This window comes from Abramis brama (genome assembly GCF_963993115.1).
Source record: "Abramis brama genome assembly, chromosome: 6".
Lineage (NCBI taxonomy): Eukaryota > Metazoa > Chordata > Actinopteri > Cypriniformes > Leuciscidae > Abramis > Abramis brama.
The window spans coordinates 36726443-36752321 of record NC_139968.1 but is presented as its reverse complement, the minus strand read 5'-3'; the positions used below and the strand labels follow the sequence as shown (position 1 = coordinate 36752321).

Here is a 25879-nt window from a genome sequence, read left to right as displayed (position 1 = left end):
TGGGATAAAGCTTGGAGAACTTCACATTTGACTCATTTTGTGGATAAAAACCCCCTGCATTTATAGCATTTAGGCAAGCCAAGTTTATTTATATTGCACATTTCACACACTATGGCAAGTGCTTTACATAGAAAATAATACAAATAATCAAAAAATAAAAGCAAGGGAAATTAAAACAGTGATCAGTTAAACGATTTAAAAACGACACTGTTACACTCTATGCAGTATTTTATTCAAAACAATGGGTTAGTCATAAAGAATTAAATAATATAATGTTCAAACATACAAAGAGTGCAAAATTGTATAATTTTTCAGTCATAATGAGTGTAAATTTTCAGATGCTTTTAGTACTGGAAGTATTTTTCCTATAATTTTCCACATCTCAGTTTTAAGCCGTGAACCACACCACGCATGAACTGAATCACACTAATACAAACTTTGATTCGAAGCAAAAAACTTTATGCAGATTAGAAAAAAAGACAAAGATGTACTTCTTTTTTAGGAATTGAGAACAACGTTTGCCATGATTCTGATTTCCACCCTTTTATTCAGGATTATGGGTAGTGCAGTTATTTTCCTGGAATTTGGGTATTAAATATATTTTTGTGGATTAAATACACAGTGCATGTCTGCAACAGAAGCATGATCTTCTGCTCACATGTGATCGCTCTTGAAAGGTTTATCTGAACTTCCAGACACCGACTGCTGAGCTTTATGACATCAGGGTCCGGTTCCACAGACAGGGTTTAGATTAAACCAGGATTAGGCCTTAGTTCAATTAGGATATTTAAGTATCTTTTATAAAAGTAAAAACAGCGGAAAAAAAACATTACTGGTGTGCATCTTGAGACAAAACAATAGCACTGATATATTTCAAGATTTGTTAGTGCAAGTTAAAACAGCTCAAACATGCATTTAGTCTGGGACTAAACCAGGATAATAGTGCTGCAATACTAGTTTGAAAATATTCCAGTTCAAAGATCTATGTAATAGTGCAACAATTTCACAGAGATTACTGAAATAAGGCATGCCTTTGTCGCATCTTGTCATTTTGTGGACTTTGAGAGGGCTGTTTTGGATTAAGTTTGGAGACCATATGAAAGTGAAAGTTCAGAATAGTTCTTGCTGGGATTGTTCAGCCAGTCACCGCATTCATTAATCTGCATCAGTGAACTGAACTGAATATCAGAAAACATGTGTTGTATAGACCCTTTTACAGTTGGTAAACATGGTGACGTATTTGTGTGGACGGGGCTTAGCTGGAGGCAGAAAGATCCCTCTGGCCGCTTCACTAACGCTAGTTTGCAAGTTTTGTTAGCTGGCTTTTTAACAATGACGGGAGAAAATCCGATTTTGTCTTAATGTGCAAGGTCACTCACTGTCCAGGACCGCGATTGCTATTTGCATAAGTTAATTTTAACGGACGGAACCAGATGACCGTACACGCTCAGTCAATGGACGATCTGACAGGATTAACGTTAACGCTACCTCCGGTTGAGTGGCCTGACTTCTACACCTACCCGATAGAGAAACCGAGGGTAAAGAGAAACTGAGGGCATATTTAAATGCCTATAACTATGTGCTGAATGGTCATGTAAAGACTTGTGTGGTACGATCCGCAGTTCTGCCTAGCCAGCGCCAAGAAGACGACAATGTAAAGCGTGACACTACGGTGCAATTTTAATGATATGAATATTTTCTAGAAATAAAAATTCCAGATACAGCATACTCATTTTTCATCGATTCTTGCACCCAACAACACAACAAGATGACATTTAATAATAAAAATAATAATTTAAGCTCCTTATTATGTCGCCGAATCTGTGCTGGTTGTATTGGCCGCCTCCAGTTCCCTTTCAAGGCGGTCACTTCGACATTACGTCACTGACGTATATGGGAACTCCTTCCTTCTCCATTTTCACTGAAATCTTATAGGCTAACGCCAGCTGGAGACAGCTGGCCAATTGACGCGAACATGCAAATGCTGACCGGTCCGCGGGCAGTATAAATAGCATGGGCGCGACAATACGTCAGAATCTCTTTCTTCACGCTAGAAGTCTTATCTGAAGTCATCGTGGAAGTTGCAATAGACTCACCATGTTTCCTCCCCGCATCCGATGGCTGCTAACCTATATGCCAGATATGTGCGGGTCCTATTGACTCGCTCTACCCTAACAAGGATCAACCGAGGCCGCACTCACGGACGACAAAGGCTGTGCCGGACAGTGTGCGTCCTCAGGGGAATAAACTCGGGCATCAGCGGGGATGAGGCCCACTGCCGCCAGCAGGCCGCTGGTGGGCCCTCTCCCGCCCTAGTTGACGCTGCCCGTCGCCACTCCGGTCCTCTTCGCGGGCTCGCTAGAAGGACTCGACGCGATAGGCTCTGTTGATAATACTTAGCCCGGTATATCAGCCAGGCTACTTCAAGAAAGACTCCGTCTTCCACGACGTCCTTGGTAACTCAGTCGTGCGTAAGACGCACGTCTAGATAGACGAGGCAAAGGCCATGGCTCCGTGTCTAAAAGAGAAAGTGCGGATGCTATGAGTCTCTAGACGCCCCGCTCTGACAATGGAAAGTGCACAGCCGCAATCCGGTGAGTGTTTACCCCCCTTCTAGTCAGTTTTGACTACGGGGTTGCGCAGTCGTTACCGCTTATGCTGTTGACGCTGGGCCTACATAACATTACATATTGATGTGCTTACAGCTTATGTTGTCAGGCTGCCCTGTATCCTTCAGTGCAACTGGCCATGCTGATTTAACTACGTATTCACAGTTGTTGTCGCTACGCCACTGACGCTGTGTTTATGTACACACTGCACACTAATATGTGCTATGATTTGTGCCGTTATATATTGCCCTGTATCCTTCAGTGCAACTGGCCATTCTGATTAACTACGTATTCACAGTTGTTGTCGCTACGCCACTGACGCTGTGTTTATGTACCGTATTTTCCGCACTATAAGGCGCACCGGATTATAAGGCGCACCTTCAATGAATGGCCTATTTTATAACTTTTTCATATATAGGGCGCACCGGATTATAAGGCGCATAGAATATAAGGCGCATACTGCAGTCAAACGTTTGACTGGGTTTGCGTTATGCAGTGGTCACCAACCTTTTCAAGCCTAAGATCACATCCAAAGTCCAAATGTAAACCAAGATCTACCACTTGCAAAAAAATATGAAAAAACAAGTGGCTGAGCTGTAAAACCTTGTTTATACTCGACGCGTCCGCATGAGCGCGTAGGTAATAAAAAAACTAATATCCGTCTGGTCGGGCAGATTCGGCTCAAAGTCATACATCTCCGGACACGGAGGCGCGCGCGCGGCAAAAATGACGTCATTGTAACAGCGCGCGCGCCTCCGCATCCGAAGATGCATGACTTTGAGCATTATCTGCCCGAGCAGACGGATATTATATATCTCATCACACCGGCACCCAGTTTGCGCGTCTAAATCAGTTGTATGGTCTGGTGTTCAGTCTAAAACAAAACAGTTGCGTCAAGTATAAATGCCTCGTCTGTATGGGGAGTTGCGCGCGCAGTCAGCGGAGGCTCGCGCTCCGGTGCCAGGCGAAAGTATAAACAAGGTTTAAGTCAGCGGTTGTTTTATCCATATATAAGGCGCTCCGGATTATAAGGCGCACTGTCGTTTTTTGAAAAAATTGAAGGCTTTTAAGTGCGCCTTATAGTGCGGAAAATACGGTACACACTGCACACTAATATGTGCTATGATTTGTGCCGTTATATATTGCCCTGTATCCTTCAGTGCAACTGGCCATTCAACTACGTATTCACAGTTGTTGTCGCTACGCCACTGACGCTGTGTTTATGTACACACTGAACACTGTGCTATGATTTGTGCCGTTATATATTGCCCTGTATCCTTCAGTGCAACCGGCCATTCTGATTTAACCACAGTTGTTGTGCAACGCAAATGACGCTGTGTTTACGTACACACTGCACTCTGTTATGTGTTCGTGATTTATGCCGCTATAAATTGCCCTGTATCCTTCAGTGCAACTGGCTATTCTGATTCAACTATGTATTTACAGTTGCTGTGCGATGCCACTGACGCTATGTTTATGTACACTGATATGTGTGTGTTATGCTTATGCCACGATATTGCCCTGTATCCTTCAGTGCGACTGGCTATTCTGATTACTACGTAGTCACAGTTGTTGTGTGATGCAACTACGCTGCGTTACGTACACACTACACACTTATATGGCAAGCCGTTTTAACTTTTATTCATTTCCGGGATATGAATTGTTGATATCAAGAATTACATTTTTGATATCAACAATTACATTTTTTGATATCAAAAATGTAATTCTTGATATCAACAATTTAATTTTTGATATCAACAATTGAATTCTTGATATCAACAATTTAATTCTTGATATCAAAAATGTAATTCTTGATATCAACAATTGAATTCTTGATATCTGTAATTATATTTTCACTAGTGAAATGTCACCATAGGCTGCCATTCAAAATCAATTGTTGATATCAAGAATTGATTTCTTACTAGTAGAAATATAATTTTTGATATCAATAATTACATTGTTACTAGTAAAAATGTGAATTACTGATATCAATAATTCAATTGTCACTAGTTGAAATATATATTATTGATATCAACAATTGAATTGCTACTAGTAAAAATTTTCATTTTTGATATCTGAAAATGTATTTCTGATATCAATATTATTTCAGATATCTAAAATGGCTTTCTTACTAGTAACAATCACATTCATGATATCAGAAATTAACATTGTCACTAGTGAAAATGGAATTATTGATATCAAAAATGAACATTGTTACTAGTAGCAATTAAATTGTTGATATCAAGAATAGACATTTCAACTAGTGACAACTGAATTCTTGATATCAAAAATAAAGGTTTTTACTAGTAAGAATTGTATTTCTGATATGTGTATTCAGAATTTTAACTAGTAAGAAATACATTTTTGATATCTGTAATAGTTTTGTCGCCCTTTTAACATTTAAAACACATGTAGGATATGAATTGTTGATATCAACAATTCAATTCTTGATATCAACAATTCAATTCTTGATATCAACAATTCAATTGTTGATATCAAGAATGTAATTGTTGATATCAAAAATTGAATTGTTGATATCAACAATTGAATTGTTGATATCAACAATTGAATTGTTGATATCAACAATTGTATTTTCACTAGTGAAATGTCACCATAGGCTGCCATTCAAAATCAATTGTTGATATCAAGAATTGATTTCTTACTAGTAGAAATATAATTGTTGATATCAAGAATTACATTGTTACTAGTAAAAATGGCAATTACTGATATCAATAATTCAATTGTCACTAGTTGAAATGTCTATTCTTGATATTAACAATTTAATTGCTACTAGTAAAATTTTTCATTTTTGATATCTGAAAATGTATTTCTGATATCAATATAATTTCAGATATATAAAATGGCTTTCTTACTAGTAACAATCACATTCATGATATCAGAAATTAACATTGTCACTAGTGAAAATGGAATTATTGATATCAAAAATGAACATTGTTACTAGTAGCAATTCAACTGTTGATATCAAGAATAGACATTTCAACTAGTGACAATTGAATTCTTGATATCAAAAATAAAGGTTTTTACTAGTAAGAATTGTATTTCTGATATGTGAAACTGGAATTTTAACTAGTAAGAAATCAATTCTTGATATCAACAATTGATTTTGAATGGCAGCCTATGGTGACATTTCACTAGTGAAAATACAATTACAGATATCAACAATTATAGTTTTTACTAGTTGAAATTCAATTGTTGATATCAAGAATTATCATTTTAACTAGTGAAAATGTAAATGCTGATATCAAGAATTAGCATTGTTACTAGTGGAAATGTAATTCCTGATATCAAAAATAGCCATTGTTACTAGTAGAAATCTAATTCCTGGTATCAATAACTATCATTTTAACTAGTGAAAATGTAGTTGTTGATATCAAGGATTCATATCCTGCGAATGATTAAAAGTCAAAACGGCTTGCCTATTGCCATTCTCAGGATATAAATTGTTAATATCAAGAATGATAGTTTTTACTAGTTGAAATTCATTTGTTAATATCAAGAATTATAGTTTTTACTAGTTAAAATTCAATTGTTGATATCAAGAATGAACATTTTTACTAGTTGAAATGTAATTCCTGATATCAAAAATTGCCATTGTTACTAGTAGAAACATTATTCCTGATATCAAGAATTATCATTTTAACTAGTGAAAATTGAATTGTTGATATCAAGGATTCATATCCTGGAAATGAATAAAAGTTAAAACGGCTTGCCATACACTTATGTGTTAGGATTTATGCCACTATATATTGCCCTGTATTTTTCAGTGCAAATGGCTATTCTGATTACTACGCAGTATGTATTCACAGTTGTTGCGTGTTGCAACTGACGCTGTGTTACGTACACAATACACACTGATATGTGTTATGAATTTTGCCATTGCCCTGTATCCTTCAGTGCAAATGGCTATTCTGACTACTACGTATTCACAGTTGTTGCGCGATGCAAGTGATGCTGTTACGTACACAATACACACTGATATGTGTTATGAATTTTGCCGTTGTATATTGCCCTGTATCCTTCAGTGCAAATGGCTATTCTGACTACTACGTATTCACAGTTGTTGCGCGATGCAACTGACGCTGTTACGTACACAATACACACTGATATGTGTTATGAATTTTGCCGTTGTATATTGCCCTGTATCCTTCAGTGCAAATGGCTATTCTGACTACTACGTATTCACAGTTGTTGCGCGATGCAACTGACGCTGTTACGTACACAATACACACTGATATGTGTTATGAATTTTGCCGTTGTATATTGCCCTGTATCCTTCAGTGCAATGGCTATTCTGATTACTACGCAGTGCGTATTCACAGTTGTTACGTGGTGCAACTGACGCTTTGTTTACGTACACACTGCACACTGATATGTGTTATGAATTTTGCCGTTGTATATTGCCCTGTATCCTTCAGTGCAAATGGCTATTCTGACTACTACGTATTCTACGCAGTGCGTATTCACAGTTGTCGTGCGATGCAACTGACGCTGTGTTTATGTACACACTGATATGTGTTATGATTTTTGCCGTTATATATTGCCCTGTATCCTTCAGTGCAAATGGCTATTCTGGATTACTATGTATTCACAGTTGTTGTGCGATGCAACTGACGCTGTGTACACACTACGCACTGATATGTGTTACGATTACGCCGCTATATATTGCCCTGTTTCCTCAGTGCAACTGGCTACTCTGATTACTGTGTATTCACAGTTGTTGTGCGATGCCACTGACGCTGTGTTATGTACATTGATATGTGTCTATGATTTATGCCGTTATATATTGCCCTGTATCCTCAGTGCAACCGGCTATTCTGATTAACTACGCATTCACAGTCGATGTCACTATGCCTCTGACGCTGTGTTTTGTACACATTAATGTAACTATGCTATCACATTGCCCTGTTTCCTTCAGTGCAACTAGCTATCCTATCTAACTGTGCATAGTCACAGTCGTCGCCACGGCGACTTGCGCTGCATCTGTGTACACACTAAAGCGTTATGCTGTTATGTTGCCCTTCAACAACTGACTATTATGTTTGAATTGCGCATATTCATGCAGTTTCGGTTGCTTCGACGACTTGCGCTGCATTATACACACATGTTTTAAATGTGCGCACTGATGTGTTATGCTGTTATGTTGCCCTCTATCCTCAGTGCAACAACCAGCTGTCCTATCTAACTGTGCATATTCACAGTTCTGTCGCTACGGCGACTACACTGCACTTATGTACGTACAAGGACGTGTTTTTGCTATTTTGTTGCCCTGTTTCCTTCAGTGCAAAACTAGCTATCCTAATCTAACCGTGCATATTCACAGTTTCTGGATGTATGTACGTACACGGATGTGTTATGCTGTAATGCTGCCCCGTTTCCTTCAGTGCAGCTAGCCATCCTGATCTAACTGTGCATCTCAGTTTCTGTCTCTACACAGTTTCTGTCGCTATGGCGACTTACGCTGCATTTTATGTACATACATGGATGCGCTATAATTCTTACGCACTTGTGTTATGCTGTCATGTTGCCCTGTATCTTAGTGCAACTAGCTATCCCAGTCGAACTGTGCATATTCACAGTGTCCGTCGATACGGCGACCTGCGCTGCTTTTATTTGCACATGGATGTGTTCATGCTGCGGTGTTGCCCCGTATCCTTCAGTGCCTATACTGAGCTACTGCGTATATTAAGTTGGCGCTACAGCGACCGATGCTGTTACGTACATGTGCTACGCTGTTATGTTGCCCCGTTTCCTTCAGTGCAACTGGCTATTCTGTACTAACTCGTATACTCATAGTTCTAGCTACGGCTACGACTGTGTTTGTGTACTTACTGAGGTGCTATGCTATTATGGGGCTATTATCTAACTGCGTATATTCACAGTTGTTGTCGCTACGGCCACTAGCACTGTGTTTATGTACATTCAGTTATGTGTTAATTTGCACTTCTGTACGTCGGCTACAGAACATCGGCTATGTTCTACAAGGGAGTGTCAGTTTCCTTGTGACCCCCTTACTGGCCTATCATCCCCGGTTCATGGACCTGAGAGAGTTATGGGGCCCCCCATGACAATCCCCCTCAGGAAGGTCCTGCTTCTACAGGCGATTGGCACCCCAGCCCCAAGCTGTGGAACCTTCTTGTGTGTCCGCTGCTGGGTCCATAGTTGAGCAAGACACTTCACACTAATAAGTGCTGAGAGCTCTTCTTGAGATGGCCTTTCCACCTGCTCTCGCCCCAGCGAAGCACTTTGGAGACCTACGCTCATTCTAAGTGAAAGATTTTGCATTGTCTCGGACCTGGTGACTGCAGTGTCACTCTCAGTCCGATACCAAGCTGCGTTCCGAAGTCGCTTACACCGTTCAGAGCACAGATTGATCCCTGCCCGCCTTCTGCTGAGCCGTCAGCCTCACGTGATGCTGATGCTCAGAGTGCTGTTGGCCCTGTAAGGGCTTTGCAGATGTGCGTGGATCACAAGGCAGCAGTCTGACTAGCTGTTTGTGTGCTTGGTGGATGGTACTAGGGACGTGCTGTTTTATACTGAGACTTTCTCACTGAATTCGACGCTTGCAATGCTGGCTTAATGCCTACGGGATTTAGGTATGCTGGCTGTCTTCTCAGAACACGTTCGCCAGGGTTTCAAGTTTGATGCACTGCCTATAGCGTCGTGGGTTTGGTGAGTTTTATTCATGTACTCATGAACTGTTAACCACCAGCTGTGCAGTAGTCTGCATTATACAGAGTTACCATTTCTGCTAACTCTGTGTTATGACTGTTACATAGCTGTTCCGCATTTCGCAGTAGTTTTCAATGTCTGTTAACTCTGTGTATGGCTATAAGGTTATGCAGCTGTCACCGCTATTGCCGTCGACACTGTGTTAACTCGTGCTTGAGTGCTTATGGTATTGTGCTGCCCTGTCCAGTGCAGCCTTCGCTTCATTGCATTGGATATGCAACTTGGTAAGGTCGGAACAGACGTTTCTTGGTCTAGTTTTGCCTATCAGTTCGAGTGCTCCTAGCGGCGCTGCTGGCTTAGAACTGTTGTCTCGTGGGAGTGTAGCTTGACCCCGTTCAGGGCTTATCTTCACTGCGCTCACGGCGGGATTCTATACAGTTCCCATATACGTCAGTGACGTAATGTCGAAGTGACCGCCTTGAAAGGGAACGTCTCCGGTTACTATCGTAACCTCGGTTCCCTGAGAGGCGGGAACGAGACATTACGTCAGCCGCCGTGCTCGCCGTTTGATCAGCTGTGCTAGCGTTCAGTCTTGATTCTGACGTATTGTCGCGCCCATGCTATTTATACTGCCCGCGGACCGGTCAGCATTTGCATGTTCGCGTCAATTGGCCAGCTGTCTCCAGCTGGCGTTAGCCTATAAGATTTCAGTGAAAATGGAGAAGGAAGGAGTTCCCATATACGTCAGTGACGTAATGTCTCGTTCCCGCCTCTCAGGGAACCGAGGTTACGATAGTAACCGGAGACGTTTTCCTTTTGTTTTGCCTCCAGCTAGCGCCGTGACGTAACTGTGACGTCGGCGCAAAAGGGGTCTATACATTTAGCAATATGGCTCAATACAACAAGTACACTATATGTGACTTGAATACTAATAACAGAAAGAAAAAAGGTAAATTTTTAAACATTTAAGTCACCATGAAATCAAAATGGACATTTATAATTTCTTTGGAATATTGCAGTGATTTATCCATGTACATATTTTCTTTAATTTATGCACCCTCGTAATTTTAATCAAAATAACAACAAAAGGCACTTATTATAATAACTCTTTGAATAAAGCTGGCTGCTAAATGTACTTAGGTTTATAAGCTGTGGATATCACATAATTAAACCAAAGTTATTTTATTTACACTTAAGGGTTGAAAAAGCCCTGCGTAACTTTCTTCACACACAAAATCATGACACTTAGATCATAATATTACAAACCACACAGTGAATGATCTATGCTAGTAACAGCTGATTTGACCATTTCCACTGGTAAAGGTACATTCTGAAATGTCTGCAAAGTATTTCAATATGTTACAGTTCAACAGTTGTAATATGCATTTTTGTTTAGCTATTTAATTAAAATGGAAATAACGTGGTAGCTATATGTCAATCCTGAGGGATCATTGTAGATCATGTGACCTTCATATTTCACCTGTAAGAAAATAATCAATCACAGAATGTAAAGAGAAATAAATGAACACTGTGATTTAAAATTTCAGATCTGTCATCTATCAGTGAATAGGATTATTTCAAATGTTTAAAGATGCTTTCGTCATCAGAGTGAAATAGGAGAAATGTGTAATCAAGAGTTTTCCACAATGAAAAGCTACAGTAATCTTACCTCCTGGCTGGAATTTATACAGAACCCCTCCTCACCGGCTGCTTCCCATATACTGATTTGAAAAATAAATCACACGAACAATTAAATGCTTATTTAGCAAAATAGAGATGTTTCCTCTTGCTAAAGTCTCTAGTCTCTTGCCATTTCTAGATGTAATCAAATATATTTTGTTAAAACTAGTAAATGTCTTTCTTTTATATTGCAGTATCTTATGGCACTTTTCCATTACCAGTACCAGCTCAACTCGACTCGGCTCGCTTTTCGCTCCGTTTTCCATTGCAGATAGTACCTCCACAATAGTACCTGGTCGTCATAGCGACGCCGCAGGAAACTGCCGTGACGTAATCTTCTACTTTTCTTATTATCAGAGTTGAAAACAGTTTTGCTGTTTGTTATTTTTGTGTAAACCATGTTACATTTTTAAATTATTTTTTGATAAATAAAAATTAATGCAAGTTAATGCATCCTTGCTGAATAAAGGTATTTAAAAAAAATCCTTTTTTGAATGGTTGAATATGTCATTATAAATAAGTATGTATTTAAGTATTTAAAATGCAGAAAAACGCAGTCAAGTATTTCTGATTGCACTCACAATGATATTCACTCTCGTAGGTGACGGGTACTCTCAGACCAATCAGCAGTCTGCCGTGTTTTCACGTCACATTTTAGTATCGCCTCAGCTCGCTCAGAACCTCGCCGGAGGTGATACGAAAAAAGTACCTAGAAGCAGGTACAGGTACAACTTTTACACAGTGGAAAACCAAACAGAGGCGAGTCGAGGCGAGCTGGTACTGTGTAGTGGAAAAGTGCCATTATTTTCCACAGCATCATACACATCTGTTCTCAAATAAGTTAATATCTGAATGAAGGTCAGTGTTTCTGAGGCTGTTTTCACACCTATAGATCGTTTGTTTTGTTCCGAAACACGGACTTCATTCGTTACAATGTTGCATTTTACTCTTGGTTCGGTTCGCTTTCGCAAGGCAACAGGGCCGGAGTGGGGCCACTTTTCAGCCCTGGAGTTCAGGCCCAAGACCGGCCCACTTTTTCCATGGTGGAATTCCAAATTAGCACTTTTTCCAGTTTGGATAAATGAAGCAACAGTTCAGCTGTTACTATTGTGTAGTTTGTATTAATACCATAGTTCAACAAATAATGTAAAGGTTACATAATAATTCACTTAGAATTTATAAGAAGCAATTGCGACTTTATATCACACAATTCTGACTATATCTCGCAATTCTGAATTTCTGACTTTAAAAGAAGCAATTGCAACTTTATTTCACGCAGTTCTGACTTTATATCTTGCTATTTCTGACTATAAGAAGCAATTGCGACTTTAATTCACACAATTCTGACTTTATAACACGCAATTGCGACTTTATATCTCACAATTTTGACCATCTCGCAATGCTGACTTTATAACACGCAATTGCAACTTTATTTCAGGCAATTCTGACTTTATAACACGCAATTGCGACTTAATATCACGCAATTCTGACCATCTCGCAATGCTGACTTTATAACACGCAATTGCAACTTTATTTCAGGCAATTCTGACTTTATATCTCGCAATTCTGACTTTATAACACGCAATTGAGACTTTATTTCACGCAATTCTGATGTATTCCGAGATGTAAACTCGCAATTGTGAGATAAAAAGTCGCAATTATCTTTTAAAATGTTTTATTCTGTGGCGGAAACAAGCTTCCATACCTCCTGGCCTCTTCCTCCCATCCATCCTACCCATCCATCCTCCCATCCATCCTCCCTGACGCGTAGGGGAGACCGGGGATGGTTGTAACACGGGTCAGTTGTAACAATTCCAATCTGTCCAATCAGGAACTAGTTACAAATCACCTGATTCACTTCGCACACGCTCAGTTTAGTTCTTATTCCACATGTGATAAAGTAGAGCCCTGTGGCAGACACAGCACATGTTAGAGTGGAAAAAACAATTTTGAGATAAGAAAGTTACTTTTTTTACTTTTTTTGTTTTTGTTATGGGAATTTCTGCTTTGTAGTTAAACTCATCAAACTTTTATTATGTTTATTGTGTGTCTGTGTAGATATTTTCCATGCAAGTTGTTAGTGCTAATGTTTTGCCTGTTAGCTGGTGAGCTAGTTCATGGCTACATGACTCTGGGTTAGTTGTAACAACAAGACTCTGGGTTAGTTGTAACAACAATGAAACATTAAATGTTATTATGGCCAATACTATAGACTGACAGTAACAACCATGCTTACACAAATAGAATGTTCAAGTGTTCAAGTTCAATTTATTATGGTCAATTACTATGACAGAGTAACAACAGAGTCACACACACACACACACACACATACACGCGCGCGCACACACACACACACACACACACACACACACACACACACACACACACACTGTTCAAGTGTTCAATTTTATTAATTATTATTATTTAAAATTTAAAATTTCAATTCAATTTATTATTATTATTTTATTTATTATTTATTATAATTTTATCAATTTATAATGGTCAATTACTATGACTGAGAGTGACAAACACACTGAGACTAAGAGTGACACACACACATCAGTTATATCGAAGAGTGACACACACACATCAGTTATATTGAAAAGTCAGTGTTGAATAAAAACCTTTCAAAATAATTTTTTTGTCAAAATCCTTATTTCATTATGTTACATATCACCCCGGTGGATATCATAATGTTACATCTCACCCCAGGGTATGTTACAACTAACCCAGACTATGGGGTGAATTGTAACATTTCACTCCTCGTGTTTGAAACTAAACCATGCATTTTCTGTTTGTGTTGCAAAGATAATAGCTATGTCATTTAATAGCAGACACTTGTAACTAGTTTGGATCACATTTTGAACACACTGACTTCAAAGTACTACAAGACATAGACAGAAAGGTCAAAACTGTTACAACCATCCCCGGTCTCCCCTACCGTTACGGTAGGGCCGGCCCAGCTATCGGTAGGCGCCGGCGATGCCGCGGGCCCGCGGCCGCGGTAGCCTACCTAAAACGTTTTAGAAAAGACGGGCTATGGACCCAAACAACTCTATAGTAGGGGAGGGGAGAACTCCCTCACATGGTACAACCCATGCAGAGGCTGCGCGCTGCAGTGTCAGAAGGCGGAACGTGTAATGTTACTAACGTGACATTGAAATGTGAAAAAAAAAAAAAAAAATCCTCGACCGGCCCAAAAGTGAAGCGGCCCACCGGGAATTCTCCCGATTACCCAATCCGGGCCTGCAAGGCAACATTTCAAAGTGTGCTGAAATGTGGTACAACTGTCTTTTATAGTTGTACAACTTTATTTGTAACAGTGTCAAGACACACACAAACACTAGGCCTATATGAATGTAGCCGTCATTCCTCCTGTTAAAATATATACTACATGTACTGTACATTTGTATTAATAGTGCAGCAAATTAAGGCGCTCCCTCTGGATCTGCAGTGCTAGAGATGAACTGTGTGAAGACTCACGCAAACACTATATGAATGTTATAATGCAGTTAGAGCAGGAATCAAGTCTTCTTCAGGACAGCATTCTAGCACTGAGAAGCTCAATTACACAACATTTAAAGGTGAACAGGAGCTCTTTTAATTTTCAGCTGTGAAACTGATGTGCTCACTCACAGAATCAGACACTTCTGCTACTTATAAGGCACAATTCCCGTTATGAATTATAATGCCATTTGGTTCGTTGGTCCATTTGGTCGGATTACTTTCACACCTCAAGCGAACCGCCCCACAGTCTCGGATCCGAGCGCAATTGCTGTGTTCACACATGCCTAAACGAACCGAACCAAGAGAGAAACACACCAGGTCCCGAAACAAACGATCAGGCGTGAAAACACCCGTAGAAAATAGTAAGCATATTTGTAAAGCTTCTCTGTAAAGTGTAGTCAGGAAAATTAGAAAATCAGTCAGAAAAACCATTAAATCAGTTTTTTTTATATATATTTGTATTAATAGTGTTAATATTTTAATGGTTTCTGAATGGACAACAGGAATGAATCACAAACATCTCACAGTGTTCATCGTGACGAGAAGATCGGATACTTTGCTGAAAGCAAACACAGAGTTCTGTTCACAAAAAGCTGTTCACATGGTCAATCTAGTTGCTAATGTGTGCCACTAACAAAACTCATATTTGATGTGCAGGACTTCCTTTGAAAACTCTGAGAAATGCAGTCATGATTTTATACTCATGAGCGCTGACTGTATTAACCTGTATTTAACCAGATTAAAACCTTTTTCCTTTTACTGTTCTTAAATTGTGCAGTGTGCAGATGTTTATGTTGCATGAGCATGCAGATGTTTCATGCTGCATTTATAATTATACTATTAATATTTGTTTAATAATATTTATAATTAGTTAAACATCTAAGTTTCCTTTAAGTTAGCTTTGTGTAATACATGACTTACTGTTCAGAATGATACACCGTTTGTTCTTTAGTCTAAAGCTAAAAGCACAAGATCAGTGCTGAATTACATATTTCTGTATTAATGGTGTTTCTTTTGTAATGCTGTTTAATATTGAATATCTGTAATACCATCGTTATGATGAAGGCACGTCATATACAAACAGACACAAACAAGGTGCAGAGATCAAGCTCTATAATATCTGCAATAACTGTGTTTGAGTTTCACACACACAGATAGAGTTCACAGTAGGTCAGTATCTGCCATTCATCTGTTATTGTCAAGGTGAGATTAGTAGTTTTTGAAATATGATGTTGGCCAATGTTGACAAACAAACAAACAAACAAACACACCCCTTCTTCATTGCTCCGCCTCCAATCCTAACAGTCCTGATCCGAGTCGTTCTCGAACGCCGATCCCTCTACAAGCGAGTCGAGTGCACTAACTAGGGCTGCATGATTAATCACAATTTTCATTTAATCGCACTTAAACCGATTTGGCTTATCGTAATTTTGAAATTGCATAGGCTGCGATTATTTTTTTATGTGCAGCTTGTCATTGATGTACGGCTCTGTAAACGCTGCTCCATCTGAAAGCACTGCGAGTTTGAGTCACTTATAACATGCATTTGAAAAAACAACACGCGTCAAACATCTTTCCAAAACGAGAAGCATTTATGAACCTCTTGTCCAACAACAGACAACATTTGATAACATGCTTTTACTCCAAACTCACTTCATAGTGACAGTTGCGCTCATACTTCTGTGAGATGATGTGGCTTCTTACACAGAATAAGGCAGTCGTGTGTTTATGAGTCATGTTTAATCAAAGCGTTTCAATCTTCTGTTTATTCAGCTACAGTGATGATGCCCATAGGGATTTCCTGGAATAATTTGTGTTATTGTACTTCTGCGGCGTGCCATATTCGGCGTGTATATGTGAGAGCTATGGAAGGCATTTTCTGCCAAATTTAAATAAAGAAATTAATTGATTAAAATGAAAATTAAAACCAGATTAACGATTTCATTACAGAAAACAGTCCGCAAAATATGTGACAAAATTGAGAATGAAATTAAATTATTTTTTATTTTGTAGAAATTGTGTTATTAAGACTTTTGTACACCCAAATAGTTGAATTTCCAAAACAGCCTAATACATGAATGAACCTCATCGCAACTGAAGATGCCCGTGACTCAGGCCGAGGAACTGCAGTGCGCCGAGGGTTTGACGCATGCTGGTCAGGCTGGTTGTTTCCACGTTCTAATTCCACGTTTTGCTTCCCGCAAAAGCTCGCCATATCTCGTCATCTCGATTACAATATAATCACATTTAAATAATTTCGTTTCACACATTCAACTCATGCACACGGAACGGCGACGATTTCGCTTTACAGAAGGCGTGTCTCTAGCGCTGTTACTTGAATAAGCCACACCCACTCATTAACAAAGAATTTGCATGCAAATTGTCTTTGAAAATGAAAACTGTGAAATAAAAGAGGAATTAAAATGAAAACTAAAATTTACATTTGAATTTGAATTGTGTCACTATTATTGTGTGAGCGTAATAAAGAGCTTTGTAAAAACTATATTTGTAGTTTCTTTTTCACGTTTGGCTTTTCATTTTAATATTGGCAGTCTTGCCTCGAGACTGTAGTGAAAATGAAATGTGAAATCACCAATTGCATTTTATTTTTCAATTTGACAGGGATGCTGCACTGTCACCGTGAAAATTAAATCATTTAATTTCATTCTCAATTTTGTCACATATTTTGCATACAGTTTTCTGTAATGAAATCGTTAATCTGGTTATAATTTTAATTTTAATCATTTAATTTATTTATTTAAATTGGGCAGAAAATGCCTTCCATAGAGAGCGCCCTCTGGTGTTTAGATGTATACGTGGTCTGTGTGTGTGTGTGTGTGTGTGTGTGTGTGTGTGTGTGTGTGTGTGTGTGTGTGTGTGTGTGTGTGTGTGTGTGTGTGTGTGTGTGTGTGTGTGTGTGTGTGTGTGTGTGTGTGTGTGTGTACAGTACACAATAGTAATTCCAAACAAGAGTTGGTTGTCAGTTGCCAACAGCACAGCAGCTCCAGACACACAATGACACTCAATCTCAGTGTTACTCGTGTGTGGAGCGAATCAAAGCAACATCTGTGTCTGTTTTCAGGCATTCCCGCTGAGCTCTCTCCAGCGCTGCACAGCTTTCCTAATATTAACATGGGTCCTAAAGCTCTTGCCCAGACATAACCCTTCATTTTCTAGCTTTTCTCTTTTATATTGTGTCTCATCTCTAATTCTGCAGTCTTTCTTCAAATCTCCCTCTTGATCGTTCTCTCTCCTCACTGCCATGGACTCCTAATGCTGATTGGCTAAATGTTTGTTATTGTGTCTGACCGACTAACATCCAAACAGCATATTTCAAAAACGACTTACCCCCTTTTTAAAGGGAACCAGACTTTTATGTTTTCATATTATATGAGCTGTGTGATACTTACCCTTGGGGGTACGTTTAAATCTTCTGTAAATCACACAAGCAGCTGCAGACACCAGAGCACCAACAACAAAACCAACAGCAGCACCAACAGCAACAATCCATGTTGCATCATCTGAACCAGTAATGATATAGAGAGAATGTCATTAGTGTGATGTGTCTTATATATCAAACATTATAAACATCAGTGTAGATCTGATACTGTAATGATAAAGACAGACATTAGTGTGAGTGTGTCTGATCTATAACACACACTATAAACATCAGCACTATATAACCTGAGTGTAGATCTGATACTGTAATGATAAAGACAGTCATTAGTGTGAGTGTGTCTGATCTATAACACACACTATAAACATCAGCACTATATAACCTGAGTGTAGATCTGATACTGTAATGATAAAGACAGACATTAGTGTGAGTGTGTCTGATCTATAACACACACTATAAACATCAGCACTATATAACCTGAGTGTAGATCTGATACTGTAATGATAAAGACAGACATTAGTGTGAGTGTGTCTGATCTATAACACACACTATAAACATCAGCACTATATAACCTGAGTGAGGATGGTTTACAAGGATAAAAAGCTTCATTAATAAATCATTAACAAATATTATATAATACTTAACGGATCGTTAGTTAAAATATATTCAAATAGCTATGAGATAGCATGCTTGTTAATGTTTAAATAAACGTATTAAAGATTGCATGATGATTAACATCATTATTAATCATTAAATATTAATATTTATCTTACACAAACACATCACTTCGCTTCAGAAGGCCTTTATTAACCCGCGGAGCTACTTGTGTTTTTTGGTTTGGCCTTTCTCTCTCCCGAAGCTTATTAGTTTGGTGACTTTGGTCTCCTTATTGAGTTGCTGCTTAAATTAACAACTCCTTATATTTTAATACCCAAGTGTGTTTGTGTATGCCTGGAGCATTTAAGAGGGAGGTGTGACTCTGGGAGACTGTTTAGTCTAGAAGTTAGAGGTGCTCTATTATATAAACCCCTCTTTCCTTACACGGGTCCCTCAGGAAACTGGTGATTCGAAATAAATACCATTAAAATCCATTTGTATACTTCTCTTTTTAGATTCCTGTTTCTACAATAAACCATAATTAGTGAAATGGATTTGACCAATAATTTAAATAAATTTAAATAATTTAAATATGTTGTTTTAGTAGTCAGTAATAATATAATTTGGTTCCTTTAAAAATATCTTGAAATATAATTTTGCAGAGTTTTGTTAAACTCCTTAAAATCTATTTAAGATTGTACATTTAGTGGTTAAAATTGGTTTAATTTTAGTAAACACCATATTAAAACACAAAAAAGGTTCACACAATGCTGATGTAAATAGATTATATATATTTTAACTAAAACACTTGATATACTCACCACTGACAGAAAGAACAAATTTCCTGAATATGACGTGTCTGTCGCTGGTGATATCAAGGTGATAGAGTCCAGAGTCTGTGGTTCTGGTGTGTGTGATGGTCAGAGAGCCAGTCTGATCGTCCAGCTCCAGTCTGTCTCTGAATCTCTCATCACGAACATAAGATGTGGAAGACGTTTTATTGATTTCTGCTAAGATGTCTTCATGTTCAAATCTCCATTGTACCAGATCATCTCTGTCTAATTCAGTAACACCAGATGCTAGAATGACAGTGACTCCCTCCTTCACTGACACTCTGCTCAGTCTGTCTGTCTCAGGATAAAACATACAAGAAGAAAATTCATGAGAACATTCACAGAGAACCATAATAATACATTCTATACACATTTTATTTTGTTAACTTTGGTTATCAATGAATACTAAAGTAACAGTTTCAGATACAGATTTTTGTCTTGATGTTTTTGTGTATGTAAATTCTTTACAGTGCTGAATACAACCATTATTACAGTTAAATATTGAAGCGACTCACCTGTAATAGTCACACTGAATGCCTTGTGTATGGTGTGTGTGCTCTTCTTGACATCAACTTCATAAAGTCCAGAGGTTTTGGATCTGATGTCACTGATACTGAGATATCCAGTCTGATAATTCAGGTGCAGTCTGTGTCTGAATATCCCATCAGGAACATCATCATATGTAGAGAAGATGTGTTCATCTTTTTTCATTTTAGCAATATCTTTCTCTCCAAACCTCCACAGTATCTCATCGTCTTCCAGTATTTCAGTATCAGTGTGTAGAACAACAGAATCTCCCTCTGCCACTGACACAACCGTCACTCCATCAGACCTAGAATCATTCACAGCTGAAGAACAAACCAGAAGAGTTTCTGTCAGTTATCACTTTTATATCTCTGTCAGTAAAGAGATTTACAGAAGATAACAGTTTTGTGTAATACACATCATGTGACTTTCTGCAGTCTAAATGTGATTTTTTTTTCTGTTTTTTGTTTTGTATTATCTGGTCAAAAGCAGACGGAGAAAGCACACACTTATGTTCATCAAGGCTGCATTTAATAATATAAAAGTTTAAATCTACAAACAATTTTTTTAAACAATTTAAAAGCTAAAATTTCCATTATCCTCTGTGCTGGCAAAGCTCAGATCTTTTTTTTCAATATTTTGTTTTAGTTGCTTAAGTCTTAAATATACTTGTTAGTCAAACCTTACAAAATGAAGGCAAACTCAACTGAACTAGTCTGAGAAACAGACCCTCACTAGTGCTCAGTGGAAGCTTGACTGAACAGGACACTAAACCGCTTCATCTCATCAGTGAAGAGAGACTGTAAGACGCTGTTGACTGAGTTTGAGGTGTTCTGGAAACATCATGTCCTAACCAGACGGTATGTGATAAGATGTCCTTCAGGCCAGAAACACTTATGGGATTTACTGCAGAAAATACAGTAGTCAACATTTGAAGTGGATCAAAAAAAGTTCATCAAAGGTGTCCTAAGACAAGAACGGGTATTGTTCAAAATTCATGTATAACTTTGAGGAAAGGTTTCGATCTTTGATGGATTTTTTAATTAATCATAACTAACAGTTACTTTTCTTGCAGGAATAACATATGCTTTTCAATACTAAATGTTTCCAAACTTATAAATGTTTTAAACTCGTGACTGAGTGTGTGTGTTTTAGTGAATCATGTCTGGATAAAAGGGGAAATTAAACTAGACAGATATCTACATTTATAAACTCGTGATTAAAGAACAAAGTGAAGCAATCAAGAAAACAGAGTTTGTTTCTTCCTGGTAACAGAAGGGTTTGCATATGAAGAACCAATCAAATTGTAGGGAAATGATGTAATGTATCATCCCACCATTGCCATGCTCCTAGTCTATAAAAACTGTTGTATCTTTTTGCTGGTGGAATTCTCTCTGAAATTGGTCTGAGATCCTCCTGATTAAAGCATATTTAACGGCATTGTCTGGAGTCTGTCTAGTTTATGCTGCGCAGCAAACAAATATAAGCACTTTATTCCGTTACTCTCCTGACGCAGATTTGCGGTAACAATGGATGCAATGTAATCTACTAGAATCAATCGTTCAGAGTAAGTCAGAATAAATCCAAATGTAACAATTCATTAATAGACAGGTAAATGTATCATGCTAATTACAGAATCAATTTAAAGAAAATCAATACAAAATATCAAATTCTCTGAAGTAAAGAGTAAAAGATGCATACCTGACATTAGAAAAATACATTATTCTGAGCGTCCGAGGACATTCAGCATTACTAGCTGATCTGAACTACAAATCACGCTGAGCCTCTTGAGACATCTCTTCTGAGTTCAGAAATGTCAACTTTATGCAAATGAGATTTAGATTTTATTTTAGATGAAAAAGTTCTATTTATGAGTCTCTGGTGTATCTTGGGGTTATTTATAGTTAATATTTATAGATTTTTTACAGAAATCTGACATTACAGACAAAAAATGATTTTTCTCTTGTTTAATAATACAATTTTTGTTTGCACAATAAACTGCATCTGAGATGTCATACAATTTAGACTTCTGTAACTATTGACTGATTATTCAGAAATCTGCTAGATCAGATTCAACTCTATTGTCATTGTACAGAGTGCAGCACAGAGCCAATGAAATACTTAGTTATCTATATTGGAGAAATCCAGGATCAGAAGACCTCTAGACCTACTCATCTAAATTCATCCCAACAATACAACATTTCTCACAGCTGTTTTGAGAAGAAAATCATTTAGGCTAAATTACATATTTTAATTGTATTTTTTAAGAAATCTAAGTCCACTGGTGACTGTACTGATATGATCATTTTACCATAGGATTAAAATTAATATGGAATCTGTTGTTTTTCCTTATAATAAAGAAGCAATTGTATTGAATATTAAAGGGTCTGTCAGTTTTCTTGTCAGATAATGACAAATATTTTATTCATAAATAAAACAGAATTCATAAATGATTTGTATAAACAACAGTTTGCCAGTAACATTTTACATCTGTAAAAAAACATTGAGGAGAATTTTAATTGCTTAGGCTGTTAATTATGTAAACAGCAATTGTTAAATAAAAAAACTGTGAGACACTCACCACTGACACTGAATATCTTCTCTGAGGATCCTCTGGTGTTTCTGATCTTTAGTTTATATTCTCCAGAGTCTGTGGTTTTGATGTTTGTGATCTTGAGATCTCCAGTCTGTGTGTCCAGCTTCAGTCTGTCTCTGAATACCCCATCAGTTCTGGCGTCATCACCACTGATTATAGCAATGCGATTTCCATTTAACTTCCAATCTATCTCATCACTACTCTGTATTTCAGTAACACCAGTGTGTAAAGTGACAGAATCTCCCTCAATGACTGATACTTTATCTGCATCACCAAACACACCTGGAGAACAAACAGAAACAGACAGTCAGAAATGAAACATATAAAACACTCAGTAATCATGAGTCTTGCCGACTGATCAGTGGTACTAATAAATCTCGCATGAATTGCAGCAGTCTGCATTAAATCTGAGTCTACATTGTTCTGTTTATGCCCATGTATGTGACACACACACACACACACACACACACACATATACACATATATATATATATATATATATATATATATATATATATATATATATATTAGGGTGGTCCTTATCAAGTCCAATTTTTTTTTGTTGCAAAATGTCTTAACCTCTTAAACTGTTCCTTTTAACTTCAAAATTAGAAATATGCAAAAATGTTGACAAAAAAAAAAAATATTTAGAGGTAGCTCAATCATGTGGAAGATTGCCTATGTTAAGCTGTGCGGCGTTATTGTTATATCCAAGTAATATTAAAAGTTGCTGCAAATGAACTACATTTGATTGAAATCAGAGCAACACTGACATGACAACAATGACAACAATCTAAAAAAAAAGCACAAAGTTTTCAACAATCCCTCATTTGCTCAGCAGCCAGTGACTTTTTGCAGTCTGGATAGATCCGTCGGTGATCTTCCACCACATGAAGGAGAAACTGCAATTGTTCTTCAGAGTGTGTGAGATAGCCATTGTATTCTTGAATCAGAGCCACTCCTCTCTCGGCGTGATCATTGACTACTTTCATTGCATGGTTGCCTGTGCCTTCTGATAATCTGCTTGATTCGGCCAAAGTTCCGGGTCAATTTCAAGGAACGTAATGTAATTTTTTAAACCAAAAAATGTGCTCTAAACCCAAACAATAACCAAGGTGATCATCAATAGAAATATGTATTGATTCCACCAGGAAAGGTAAATCTGCTAAACCGTGTCATGGATGGATTAATTTGGATTTAGTTTCTACAATAAGTAAACTGAGATATGCATCTAAAATACATATTTAGGAATATATGGTGCATTAGATGCTTTTATGGAGATTTTTTGGGGGGAATTTTACTAGCCAGGTACAATACCAATTCAAATTATCTGTTTTTACGAAAATCATCAAAATCTCAGAAAGTTTAAAGCTATTGAGCTACCAGTAATTATTATGTTACTGCCATAAAAACTGGCATGCTGTATTTTCTTATATAAAGGAACAATTTGAAGGGTTAAGAGCATGACAATTGGAAACTTTAAAAATAATAATATAAAAAATATATATATGGCAACAAACAACAACGGATAAATATTTGCATTTGAGGAACCCAAACCTTTAACTCACTCTAATATCAATTACCTAGAAATGAGTAAACAATTATTAGGCTATATTCGAGTTTCGTCTCAAACAAACAATAGAATTTAATTCAATGCATTAGATTAATTGGAACTCAATGAACCATGTTGCAACCTATGCGTTGAAAACAGACTGTAAAATAACAAGGCCTGTGTGAACACTGCCAGTGTACCATGAATATTGCTCCGACTAAAATATCATGTAAGTTAGTCATTATTGTGCACTATACAAAATATGTCATACAGCTAGTTATCACAGTTGTTACATTTTTAAAATTCAAATAAGAAAATGTTTAAAAGAAAATACAAATTTCCAGTGTGTAGAAAACGAAAACGAAAGTGCTGCAGTTATGTTATAAAAACAACAACCACTTACCGATCGCACATAATAACAAAAGAACATGTGTAAGTGCGCTCTTCATGTTGATGTAACGTTAGAGATGATTTATGGATAGTAGATGATCCGTAGAGTTATTAAAGTCCTCTGTTCTCTCAGTGTTTCTGAGCCGCGCCCTGAACCAGAGATCTTATTGTACGAGACGACTAAATTACCAGGAAAAAAACAACCAAACAAAAAACATGTCGAGACGTTTACGCCGATTTATTGGTGTATTATATATTGCTTATTTCTATTATGCTGAAAGAGACTGGTATATATTGCTTATTGATTTCAAAACAATAAAAGGCGAACTTGTCCCGTTTTCAAAAATGGCTGAATCTTCCTTGTGTCTGTATCAGATATAGGATAGCTATGGCGTTATTTTTTTAGTCAAATGTCATGAGCGTGTAAGACATGCTCACGAGCACATTATGTTATTTCACACGCGCAAAAATGAACCTTCAGCTGGCATGATAAAAGTACTCGCGCACAAATTCAACAACCGAGAGGTGTACACGTAGCTGCGAGCGAGCGCCTGGCATACTCTCATAGGTTAACTCTGCTTGTACAGTGGAATCCTGCTCGCACGCAGCGGGCTTCTGCTCGCGGAGTGCTGTTTTGCTCTCGCAGTGGATTTCTGCTCGCTCGAGTCTACATGACTTTTGTACGGTGGCCGAGAGAGCTCAACGCGCTGCAACTGAAGAAAACACATGCAAATAGAAAAAACACCCGCAAATTAAGAAAACATCTTCATCAGTTTCACAACGCATGTGTGCTCCAAATACTCACAACACAACGAAATACAGAAACGCTCTGCAAAAGTTCACAACACAACCAAATACAGAAACGCGCTGCAAAAGTTCACAACACAACCAAATACAAAAACGCGCTGCAAATAGGACAGAACACAACGGAAATGTTTCCGGGGAACCCAATAAGTGACGGACGGACGGCTCACGAGCTTTACCAGAGAGACGCGGGCTCTGGTATTACCTACTCTCTTAAAAGGGCAGACAGCAGAGCCCTTGAATTGGGCACTTTGGAGGGAGCGGGGCACTTGTGTGCCATTATGTTGATGAAGGGAGCAACGAAAGACAACCTAATTTCCTCATTATTTTCACCTGGGATGTTCCCATGACAACGCAGTGCGTGTCCATCAGCTGTTCTTACCAGAAATATAGTATTAATGCTGTTAACATAACGGCTGCAAATAAATATACATTTTATACAACAAAGTTTTTAAAATATGTGTTATCTTTGTGTGAGTGTCTCAACTTTAAAACTTGCCGTCTCATATTTGGACCTATAGCTACATTCTAACATTTCTTATGAAACTTATTTTAACATAACATGACACAATGTGTTCAATGTAACTGATGTATAGATTAATGTCTTTTCCTCTTTCTTTTTCTCTATCTTATTTATTTATTTATTTATTTATTTTAGTCTTCAGCTCATTGTTCTTTTTAGTATTCTTATGGCATTGA

The 25879-nt window shown here is 37.8% G+C and overlaps 2 protein-coding genes and 1 long non-coding RNA gene across 3 annotated transcripts in view; 1 reads left to right on the top strand and 2 right to left on the bottom strand.

The window, feature by feature from the left end:
* The window catches only part of LOC311084846 (uncharacterized protein), a 114190-nt gene that overhangs the window by 64199 nt on the left and 24112 nt on the right, over positions 1-25879 (bottom strand). The gene's annotated exons all lie outside the window — the stretch shown is intronic.
* On the bottom strand, positions 10073-25064 carry LOC311084848 (uncharacterized protein). Its single transcript, XM_084117132.1, has 7 exons — positions 24390-25064; positions 22420-22716; positions 19829-20161; positions 19302-19607; positions 17897-18007; positions 10969-11020; positions 10073-10779 (listed from the first exon to the last, which is right to left on the bottom strand). Exons 1-6 carry the CDS (start codon positions 24433-24435, stop codon positions 10983-10985), a joined length of 1131 nt encoding a protein of 376 aa, XP_083973258.1. The 5' UTR covers positions 24436-25064; the 3' UTR covers positions 10073-10779; positions 10969-10982.
* Positions 11561-17425, top strand: LOC311084899. The gene is made up of 2 exons (XR_014606661.1): positions 11561-11951; positions 14233-17425. It is a non-coding gene; the product is annotated as an uncharacterized lncRNA (long non-coding RNA).